A 12,129-nucleotide genomic window follows, 5' to 3' on the forward strand; every position below is an offset into this window, starting at 1 on the left:
AGAGATTTTGTCTTCTGTAAATGGAATTCGAATGTAGATCCTCTATAATGATTCGTACAATTATGACCTCAAATATCTTGATTGAGACACAAACTTGATTCCAAAATTTCAGATTAAATATAAAAAATTCACATTATTCCCCTTTGAGGTTCAATTAGCATACAACGGGGTCACATATTTGTATCGGGTATGATGAGAATCCGTAGTAAATGGTTTTCGTTTCACGTCGATGTTACGCGAACTTTAACTGTCAATCATAGACATAATGCGTAATAATTTGACAGGAAAATGTCATTACCTTCTACGAAATGTTCACGGTTTTTTTTTCACAGAATTTATTCGCAATATTTATTTCTGTGGATAGTGGCATATGCCACGCGAATCTGTTTCAAAAGGATGCACTTCTATATTTCACTTTATAACATATTTGGATTAATTTCGTTATTTTCTCATAATATGGAACTTACAAAATAGCTTATTTTTCAGGTGGCACATCTAACATAACCGAATATCAGAGAATGGCGGACGGAGGGCTCAAGGAACTACATAAAGCTAGAGGTGGAGCTTGGGGCGGTACAAAAGTAGACGAAGAAATTTACAATATGATTATCAAGATTATAGGTGCTCCAGTTTGGTCCAAATTCAAGGACGAAAACACGTCTGATTACCATGACTTGCAGACGGAACTTGAAACCAAAAAACGCTATATCACTACTGAATCCACTGAGAAAATTACAATCACAGTGCCAGTAAAAAGTGTTCAGACGTATGAAAAGGATTCAGGAGAAACTATTGATGAAGCTATAGATGGATCAATTTACAGGGGAAAAATAAAATGGCTGAGCAACAAACTCAGGATCGATGCAGAAGTATTTCGGGACTTTTTTAAGCCATGCACAGAGCAAATTGTAGCCCATGTCAAAAGTCTTCTTAAAGACCCACAAGTCATAGATACGAAAATATTTTTTATGGTAGGTTGATTTTCTGAGAGTGCCGTGTTGCAGAATGCTGTGATGAATGCATTTCCAGATTGGGAAATAATCAGTCCAGATGAAGCTGGTATTTGTGTTGTTAAGGGAACCGTTATTTACGGTCATCATATGTTGTCTTACCGTGTCGCCAGATACATCTATGGTATTAATATATCACCGCTGTTTGATTCAACAATCCACAAGGAAGATTACAGATTTTCCGTCGAGGAGGTTGATAGTTGCCGTGACATTTTCAAATGGTACATTTAAAAATGAGAGTCCGTCGGATTAGAAGAAACCAGATCGGGAATAAATGTCGCACTGAACGCCAAACAGAAAACAATGATATTGAAAATATTTCAATCAACAAATTTTGAGCTAAAATTTGTCGATGAGGATGATTGCAAATACCTCGGGGAAGTCGCTGTCGAATTACCGAAAAGTAACGACAATGTTCGAGTAAAGGTGATAATGTTGATTGTGGAAAACAAGCTGTACTTGGAAGCCCAGGTTGTTTCACCACACATGAAGAATCGTACCGACTTTGACTTTCAATAGAGGAAAGTACATAAATGTGTTACTTTATAGATCAAGGTTTATTGTTAACTTTGTTGCGGTCAGATTTATAAAGTTTTAGGAGCAAATCTCTCGTATGTTAATAAAAGCAGTTTCATATACCCTCACCTGAGCAGATGTTTATGAATTCAGTTTTATCAATAATTTGTCCTGAGAATCAAAGGGGCCTTTTCACGTTTTGGTAAATTGACAAAATTAAAACAAAATTGTTTCGGATTCGCAAATTTTCGTTGTAGTTATGATATTTGTTAGGAAAGAGTTATACTTACCATTTACCATGCTCTCAAATACCCATTATATGCATCTTTTGACGATTTAAAAACCTGAAAATTATAAAGTGTTGCAACGCGAAACCTATTGAATAATTCGGTGAGTTCTATTGTTGTCGTTATATTTTGTGATACCACGAGTTGCTTATATAAAGTAATAAATCCATTTATGGTATGAGCACGGATGGCCGAGTGGTCGAAGCGGTAGACTTTTACTCCAGATCTCCTTGGTTCAGTGGTTCGAGCCCCGTTGAGTTTACAAGTTTACAAACACCGAACAACTTCAAGATTTATAAAGATTTAGCGCAACTATCTGCATGAGGATTGACCCCCCGAGATTGAAGGTCAACATGGCATGAGTCACATGACTTAGTGCTCAAAATACTACATATATATATTCATGTATACCTAATGTGTTGACATAGTTTAAACATGTAAATATGTTATCTCTTTATATTGTTTATTATCGAAATAATTAAAACAATCTATATTGTTTTGCGATGGAAATGAGGACATAAGTAAACAAAAGACATTATAAAAGTTCGGAGTGTGTGTTGGAGCGTATGTGTTTTTTCTATTGATTTAATTTCATATATAATAAGTATTGCTTTTGTATTTTATTTTGTTTATATAAATCAGATTGATTGGAAGTAAAAACAAAGCAACATATAAACAACACATTAATATAATGTTTATTCAATGAGCTTAAAAGAGGCTGTACACTCTTGTCGGATAAAAATAGTTTCTGGAACTACAACAAATGTATATGTCTTGGGTGATAAAGATAGTCGTTGTATCGAATCGTCTGGCGATACGATATCCGGTAAAATGAATATAATTGTCCAATCTCCACGCAGAGTTGTCGTTCCTTGCTCTCACATACACCTCTGCGTAAGGCTCAGCACGCCATTTTGTCTACCAAATAGGTAAAACCGAATCAACGCATTCAATGTATATTTGAGTGGATATTTAAGATCGCATGCATTAAATTAAGAAATTAAGAATTAAGAACAGACACCAATGAAGCCGTTTGTTGTCTGATCGGACATTTTGACATGATAACAAAACGAAGAAAACGTTCATCACTGACTGATCACGTTCCACATTTGAGAAACAAAGGATCGATCACAATACCAAAGGCGATTGTGCAATCTGCAAGCATTTATTAATAAATGAAAGGGCTCTTTTTGCCCAATTTATTTTTGATATATGTGGTCATCATTCTACAGCTTAACACTCATAGACATTTGTCCAAACCCACATTCACATTAAAAGATTTCTTAAATTCAACTGATACATGTGCCTCTGATATGGCTTATTAACGGCTTGCAGATGTGTTAGTCAAAAATGCATTCACGCTTTTACATGCGTGTATTTTAGTAGTTGTATTGTTTATATTTATTTAATATTGCGAGCTAATTCACTTGTTTTCTTAAGCACAACATGTTTAAAGTTACAAAGCTTTGCACCATCCTATAAGGTCTAACAGGATCAATAAATTAAGAGGAAGGCAGCGGTACAACATTAAGGAATGCTTGAGAACGACATACTCAGGGCTTCGTGGTTGTTGAGCCATGGGCGAGATCATGCGGCCAAAGGCTATGTTTGCTAGACAATAACAAAGTCTATCATCACCACCGGAAATTGATGACCAGCGAAGCGAAATCAAACAAACCAACCATGGAAAGCAATGAGTATTAACCGACAATATCTAATATTTACTCGCTCCTGGATAACCAATGTGTGTTGGGCATCTTACAGAAATATTAATATGTTTAAAAATGTGTATCTTGATTGCAATTCGTATTAATGAACCGTTATTTACAAAGATTTATGACTGCTTGGTATAGGTTTGAAATCGGTACCATTCGAAGAAACAGCTTTTCTTTTATGATTTCATGGTTTGTCATCGTGTATGGAGTTTATTTCATATTCTTATAGGCAATATATACCATCTTTACGCTATTTCTGGTCTTGGTTAGATTATTGTTCGTGGAAATCTATTAAAATAAAATAACTGTAGTGTACGGCTAACAGTTGTTTATGGAAAAGGTCGTGTATGGTGAATAGTTAAAGTCATACATTGCGGGAACACGGTATACTTGTTTCGCTTTTTTGAATAGAATCCATCCACAATATATGGTTATGCTAAAGAAGAGAAACCAGAATGAAGTTTATGCAACTGCAAACCGAATTTCGCATACGGTCTATCCCTAAACCCAGGGATCCTAATTACATGGGTTTGATATAATTATTGCGCCGATGACCGTATTATAAGTCTATGCTTGTTGTAATATTTGGAACGAGAGAAAGGTAGAGATGCAATGAAAACAATATGTGGACATAATCATGAGTTAGAGTCAAAGCGTGAATTCAGGGTAGACAATTTTGAATGATAAAGGCGCTTCAATAAAGGCATTCCATACAACTCCTTATTAGTTTTTTAACATAAAATTATTTACTGTCCATTTTGTGTTGAGCATTGTTTTGTTTGTATATCAAGTGGAAAATCAAATTCTCCAAGTAAACCACGTTTTTTTACGCATGGGTTACGTTAAACAGGGGGTGGATCGTACGCAAGTAACTGGCGTGGCGTAAGTGAGAAAAATAGTACATGTATACTTTCCTCGGACAAAAGGAAAAAAGACTCCCAATGAACTTATCTTTCGGTACCAGGTAGCTGATGATTGATCTATTTCAACACTCGAATGTATAAATAAAGAACTGCAACTACTTATGATAGAAGTTTGATATGTCCACTATTAATTTGTCAAACAGTTTTTGGAAAACGTTCGCGATAAAAATGGTACAACTAATTCTTTTCACGAGCACTACCTCTTGCGTGATGTTTACTTTCGCTTCGCGGGTCATCTATTTCCGGTAGTGATGATAGACGGTGAATAAGTAAGTATACAATTCCAGAAAACTAATCTCATTATCTAAACGTGATTTGCCATAAGGTGCAATGTTTCATTTGCCTTCGCACAACCACCTAAATGTTTACATTTGTTCAATGTTGTTGATTTATGGTTAAGTAAACATAGAAAAATAGAAAATTACAAAATAATAACTTAAACTATGCATTCATTTTAATATATCTTCCCGGTCAATGAGATTGTTCTAATAAATATATAAAAAATATTGTTTACGCGTCCCACTGACCGTACACTCTTTTTCTCCATGTATAATGGCTACATCAAATACTTATCTATGTAGGAATTAAAAATGCAATGAATACGTCTAAATCGCGATAATTTTACTTCTTTAGTAATTCAATAAATGCATTACTAGACTTGAGCAAATATGAGTCAATATTGTTCTGTTATCCTGACAAGTTATGTAAATTGTGAACCTGATTAAACTTGGTTTTGGAATTATGTTGACTGACAACGCTATCGTAAAGAAATATGACACGGGTATTTAGGGGGCCTTTTCACAGATTTTGGCAAGTAATGAAGTTTGTCATTAAATGATTTGTATTGATAAATGTGAACATTGGATCTAAAAAAAAGCTCCAGTAAAAAAACAAGAATGAAATTAAGAAAGAAAAAAGTAACCCTCAACTGGGCTCGAAACACTGACCCCTAGTGTAAAAGTCTTATCACTATCAATGACCGTGTTTGCAAAGGAATATTTTCTTTGTTAATCATTTGACAATCCAATCCCGTTGATAACAACTGTTAATGCATGTTTATGAGCGCCTAGAAATTAGCAGATAGTATGGTATTGTATCTTGACAGATATTGAATACGGTTTTGTTATAACCCCATACTACTGAGCTGTAAGCAGATTTCAATGTCAAACTAAGGTCATGTGATGTTGATATTGAGAGAATATAACAATGATAACGTCAATACATGTATCAAAGCCAATAGACATTGGTGTTATAGGAAACATGTCAGTTTAGGTGAAATAAGAAGTTGGACCCTCTGCCCTAGTCTACATAAAAACGTTGGTCAAAGTCGAGTTTATAATGAGGTTAGATGAGGAGGATGTGGTAATAGTATTCAAATTCGTCGTTCAAGCAAGTATCAAAACTGTGTAGCAAGCTTAATCGATATTATACGAAACGCGCATCATTTTGGTTAACCGAGAACTCGGACCTTCTGCATTAGTCTCGGTTCAAAAGCAGGCTCATGTAAAGGTCAAGATGTGGTCAACATGGGTCAATCGCGTACGACGGACGGACGGAATAATGGGCAAGCTAAATGCCTCCAAGTATCTGCAAACATTTATGGAGTTCTTTTGTGCATATTTCCTCTAGTTCAACGTGCTGGTCTCTATGTTGTTAACGCCTTTTGATTTCTCATTTGATACAACTAAGTTCGAGTTTTTCGCGTTTTAGTACCGGTGCAAGTTGAAAAACGCCTTTTCCAATTTTGCCCTTTTTGGTAGAATACATGTTGAGTGTCATCCCAACAGGGTTTATAATTAATTCAGAAAGATTTCTTCAGAGTTTTTTTTGGTGATTACTTAAAGTCAACATTTTCGTTGTTACATACGACACACATAGTTATATAACGCGACCATCTCACTGTGATTGCCAATGCAATGGTATATGTGATAAATTAAGGAATGGTAATATTCCTGTCCATGAAATCAGCAGGAATTGAGTTAAACATGAACTTTTGCCGCTTATTAGATTATAAGTGTATGTGCTCGTTCCATAAATATCACTCGGACTTTAGACGTCGCACGGTTTGTTTGGTTGTTCGCGCGTATGTGAAATAAAGTACCGAATGGTCGGGTATCAAAAATTCAGTTTAATACCAAAGTTCTCACAAAGATCCTTTACAGTATGTTCTTAAAAAAGTAACGGTTAAATTTTGGTTTAATATTTTATCTACTGCCGCTTTACCTTTCGGATAAATGGAAGTCAAGTTGTCATTGTCTGGCGTTCATCGTCAATTTAATACACATAATTTTATATTTTGTAAAAAATCGGGAAACGATTTACCGTGTATATTTTTTATGCGACCTATTGCCTTTCTAAACAGTATGATATCTACGTTTATAACAGTTTCGGTTCAAGACCGAGATGCTACTATGTGTGTCACCGCAAAACACCAGATGAAGTTTCTCTGCGGTCAAGAATAAGTCAACAAGCCGCGCTCTGAGCCTTCTGTGGGTAAGTAGCAAACAATGTTTTCAAGATAATATACGTTATGTGCCAGTTTTAGGCTGATACTTTCATCAAAAGACGTGTCCAAGCATGTTATATAATAGTTATTCAAATAAGTATTTTATTAGCGTGGCCTCCCCACCGAAACACACGGTGCACTTTGACTGAATGATTTCCTGTTAAATAAGTAAGTTGCGTAGTTCTTGCTTAATTAGTTCGGGTATTTTGAGGTTTGTTTTTGTCCCGCATATGATGTCTGCGTTCAGTCAGGACATTATTTTTTCCTTGCAAACAATTTTAAGACTGTCCATTCATTTATGATCCATGTCAAAACGTTTATCAAGGAGAATAACTGCGTATTTTTCTTATTCCATTGTTCCACTCGTCACGAATGGTGTTGCAATGTATTCTTGTATTGTGCCGGTGTAGCGCTGACCGATAAAAAAGCACCATTACGATATTTTTAACTTTTTTTCTCGCTTTGTATGTTCTATAATCTGTTTCAGTTTCGACACATATTCATTGTCAATGTCCCCTAAGTCGTCCGAAATGTGAATACATGTACTTTGTTGTTTTTTTTCATAAAAGTTTTCTTTTAAATAAAAATTTAACTATTTGTCATGAACTGATCAAACTTTACAAACTAGTTGTCTCACTTTGCAAGATTGTTTGTCCGACCCTGAACGAATGGTATAATTCAATATCTGGTCTTTAAGAATTTTACTAGTATAGTGCTTCGTCCGAATTTTCGCTTTCTTTTTAATAGTATCCTACTGATCAAAGAAAATGTTTGATAACTTGTCGCTCAAAATTTAATTGCCAATTAATTTAATATGTTTAGCTTCGATCGACAAAAATATTACGATTTAATTTCAAAAGACGTTGTTTTCATGTTTTAAAACAGATGGCACTTTTTACAGCTAAGCTACAACAATCTCATGGAAGACAAGCTTGTTTAATCTTTTAACATAAATTTGTTTGCAAATATTTACATAATTATTCAAACAGATCCGCTTAGTATTTTAATATTTAAAGTGTACACTTGCAGACTTTTCTAACGCAACACTTTTCAAACTTGAATATTTCAGCATGGACTCTAGAATATACGCTCCGTGATCTCAGTAATCAGTTAAGATTTTGATTTAAAATTTCACATGTGATTATTTGACTATATTCTGTGCAAGATTCATTCATCCGTGACATTCGGGCGCTTTTGCACGTGTTGTACATGTGGCTTCATCTTTTTGCACGGGAAAATGGTGAAACACGATGCGGACCTAATTTTATTTCAATGTCTTCCTTTAAGGTGGGTTGATACACCAGGAAACCATAACATTAATTAAAAATTAATATGTCTCGTATAAAATTTCCGCAACAGCGCACTCGGCATGTTGCAAGCTACCTTCCCCACTTGCTGAAGCATCCGATCGTCACAGATGAATGATTTTATCGTTTGCTTGCACATACTGTAGTTAAATGATCACATGTACAATTGCAAATCAAAATATTTACCCATGATTGAGAAGGTTGAAAAATGCTGCGTTCGAAAACTCACCAATTGTTATACAACTCTATATAGTTCCAATTGAAATTAAGTTCCATCATTCTCGGTGGGTTTTTACACCAGGAACACATAGTCATATAACATTAATTAGAAAAATAATATGGCTCGTATTAATATTCGTAAGCGCAATGTTGCAAGCCGGTCGGTCATTAAGACGTGTAAGTTAATGCGTTTAACTGTTTACATTATTATTTTACAATGTACGATTTTGAGAATTTCTGAGAATTTCTGAGAATTTCACTTTTTCAGTGATTGTTTAAATTTGTTATGCTCCAAGTGTATCTGTGTGTGGATTTCAAAGTTCAAAGTTCGGCAAGCCTCGCCGTTATATGATTTTAAGCCTCGCCTGATATATTACAAATAGATCGGGAAGTAACGCATGTAACGTGTTATTCTTTATATATAAGTACTATTAAAGTTCAAATATAATATAGTGCACTACACAGTACGTTTTTAACGACCCTCTATCTCTGCAGATAATGGGACGTAACTCTTTCACGACTGAGCGCAGTCATTTACAACTTCCAATTTCGATAACGAAAATAGGCCTTAACAGCGAGTTTTAAAAGAAAACATAAGTCGAAGGGTGGCGACGAAGTCAAACAAACATTTTAATTTTGTAGTGGACACAATAAACATTGGTAAGGATATTTTATTGTGAATAAAACGGATAAGGAAGTTAAAAGGACGTGTAGAATGGGATTTACTTTCGATTTCAATATTATAATTTTCTAAATTATTAATGCATTTCCATAGATAAATCTTTTTTTTAAAGTTTTCACGTATTCTTTCATTTTGTTTCTTCATATCGTAATGCTTTTGACTGGTTCATGATGCTCGAATGACAGATTTTATTAAAATTTAAGGCATTACAAAAATGGGGTGCCTTGAAGGGTGAATAATTCCATAGAATCACGTTGATTCATGTTTAAAAGGAGTTGCTTTTTGTTATCTAATAACAGTTTACACTTTTAAGTATGTGTTAAATTTCAAAATATTTTTAGCAATAACTTAAACTTTTTAGCAATTTAAACAACAATTTGGACACAGCAGGATGTGTCCATAAAAAGGTAGTCACTGGTGGCAAACTGTTTTTTAAGAGATTAGTTCACATAATGTGTGCCCTCTGAAGTAATCATGAAGTGAGTAAAAGAAACAACTTACCTGTTCATCGGTCCCAAAGTAGGTCAAGACAGAACGGTCATAGTCATTTCGGTCAAAACACTACACTCCCCCCTACTTTCTTTAAAAAGAACTTAATAATGAAAGAGAACAAACAAGGACTAATTTCGATATAAGTTATACATCCAGGTGCAGACAGGTAATTCCTATATTTACTGAATTTACAGGTATTTAACAAGTAAAGTAATCAGGATCCTAAAAGGAACATTAAAGGTGACCTCTACTCAGTATTTTCTGAGGAAGTACACATATAACATTAAATACATGAATTTATCATCTTTACTTAAAGATATCAAATTAAAGCCTATGCATTATTAAAGATAACCTCTACTTCTGAGAAGGTAACACAATTTAAATGCATGAATTTATCATCTTTGCTTGAAGATGACAAATTATATTTATGAATCACTCAAGTATCTAATAACAATAAATCTACAGCACAGAGATGAGTCAGATGACTACTGCATTCTGTACAATCTGAGGGCATTATTGCAGCTCACCTCAAGGACATGCTCTACTGGTACGTTTCGGCACTTGGCAACACCCTCAGCAATTTGAAAAAGCTGATTTGGTGCTGAAAACCACTGGCCAGTTGCACGGAAGTAGGGAGCATCTGTCTCAAGAAGGAGCTTGTTTTCATCAAGAGAGCGTAAAGCCTCAGGTTGGTCCAGACTGAATCCCTGAACATTTCTATTAAAACTGAAGAAAGTGTTCGGGAAGGTTGCAAGCCACTTTGTTAAGACATATGTGTCGCCCGTGAAACAATGGACATGAAATCTCTGTGTCCTTGAAATGGGACTCAGAAGGTGCAGAAGCAGAAGATAGGCCTCAACTCCACTGTCACTAGATGCCCCACGACAGTTAACGACCACCACATGGCGATCATTGATCAAGTGCAACATTGCACGCACTAAATCATTCTGGTGTGGCCACTGTTTATCAGGTACTGAGTGATCCAGACCAATTTCACCAAGACCAACTACCCTTTCACACTTGAGCATATTGCGGACGCGATCTAGAGCATTGTTAATGCGGTCATTGCTCATAGTAGAGTGTTTTGGGTGCAGTCCGATTACCACTCCAACATTGGATGGTAGACCTGACATGTCTTGGGGGGATGGGAAGGTGTTGGGATCACAAAAGATCCCAATGCCACCAACCAATCTTACTCGCTGGTGATCCTCCACCTGACCCAGCTCCATCAACTCATCAACCGGCATACAAGGGACCAGAGCCCCATTTCTCAACCGTCAATATGAAAATGCGAATCGAAGGCCACCGGTAGACTCTTAACTGACTGAAGCTGTATGTCAGAAGGACAAGGGAAAACCGATCTCCAATAATCCCTGTCTTCTGGCTGAAGGATTGCAGCTAGTAAACTAAGGACGCGCCAGTGAATTAACACGGCAGGGGAGTTGGCAGGTGACAGGACAAATTGTTGAGGGACCTAAACCCCCAAATAGTTACATACTTCCACCATCGCTTGCCTACAATCTGGGGACACTCGAACGCCAGACAAAGGTGCAAGCACTCTTTGTCGATTAACAAGGTCAACCAGCTCAGACAATATGCAAGGACGGCGGAGCAACCATGTCGCCACCTGGGTCAGTGCCATTACTCGTCCTTTAACCACTGATGCATCATTACATGGCAAACGATCATCAAATATTCCTGGGATGTGATGCCTGAAAGCATGTACCCGAGGAAGATCTTGTCCCTCAAGAGTACAGCCGGGCACACAACACCCCTGGTTAGTGGGCATTTCCTGTTTGTCCAAGTTTTCTCGGACCTGACTCACATGGACATCCATGCGAGCCACTGCCGTGCATGGATCGGCTAATTTCATGAGCTTAGCCGAAATTGGGGGAAGCTCAGATCGCTCACTCCCAATATTGTCTTCCTCACTCATCAATGGAATAAGAATTCCTACTACAGCGCTACTTGGATGAGTGATTGTGCATGATGGCTGCGCAGCCGAGTGCGGCAGACAGTCACCACGATAAAAGGATGCAGGCATGCCTACTTTAACTAATGACCGCTGTCGTTTCCTAAAACGCGTACGATGTCTTGGGCGTTGTGAGGTAGGCTGCCCCATATTAGACAGCGCTACTGGACCGGGGCAAGTTTCAGGGTCTTTGGATCCCTGCTCAACTTCCGGGGCCTCACTAACAGAATGGAGGAGGGCCTCAGCCTCTGCCTCCGTCATCTCAATTAAATTTTCAAGATCCATTCTGTAACATACAACATTATTTCGGTGACACCCTTTATTTACATTTATCAGTTTTGTTAATAACATGTTAGTTGAAACATAACTTTTTCAGCATATACTGAAACTAGTTAATAAAGGCATTAATTGTTACGGCAAGTTGGGCATTTGTATTTGTTGATATCAAGTGCTTCAGTGGATGTTACATTAACACATGAGCCATGGAACCATTCATCGCA

General features: G+C 36.6%; 2 protein-coding genes across 2 annotated transcripts in view; one reads left to right on the forward strand and one right to left on the reverse strand.

The window, feature by feature from the left end:
• Positions 1-8,977: 8,977 nt before the first annotated feature.
• Positions 8,978-12,129, forward strand: part of LOC127878793 (coiled-coil domain-containing protein 18-like) — a 109,219-nt gene continuing 106,067 nt past the window's right edge. The window contains exon 1 of the mRNA XM_052425322.1: positions 8,978-9,143. The gene's annotated coding sequence lies outside the window, so the exon portion shown is untranslated. The remainder of the gene's footprint in view (positions 9,144-12,129) is intronic.
• On the reverse strand, positions 10,143-10,904 carry LOC127878792 (putative deoxyribonuclease TATDN2). Its single transcript, XM_052425321.1, has one exon. It carries the CDS (start codon positions 10,902-10,904, stop codon positions 10,143-10,145), a length of 762 nt encoding a protein of 253 aa, XP_052281281.1.

This window comes from Dreissena polymorpha, chromosome 4, assembly GCF_020536995.1.
Source record: "Dreissena polymorpha isolate Duluth1 chromosome 4, UMN_Dpol_1.0, whole genome shotgun sequence".
Taxonomy (NCBI): domain Eukaryota; kingdom Metazoa; phylum Mollusca; class Bivalvia; order Myida; family Dreissenidae; genus Dreissena; species Dreissena polymorpha.

Excerpts from the sequence above, each read along its gene's own strand:
- LOC127878792 (XM_052425321.1), bottom strand. The coding sequence starts at position 10,904 with ATGCCGGTTGATGAGTTGATGGAGCTGGGTCAGGTGGAGGATCACCAG.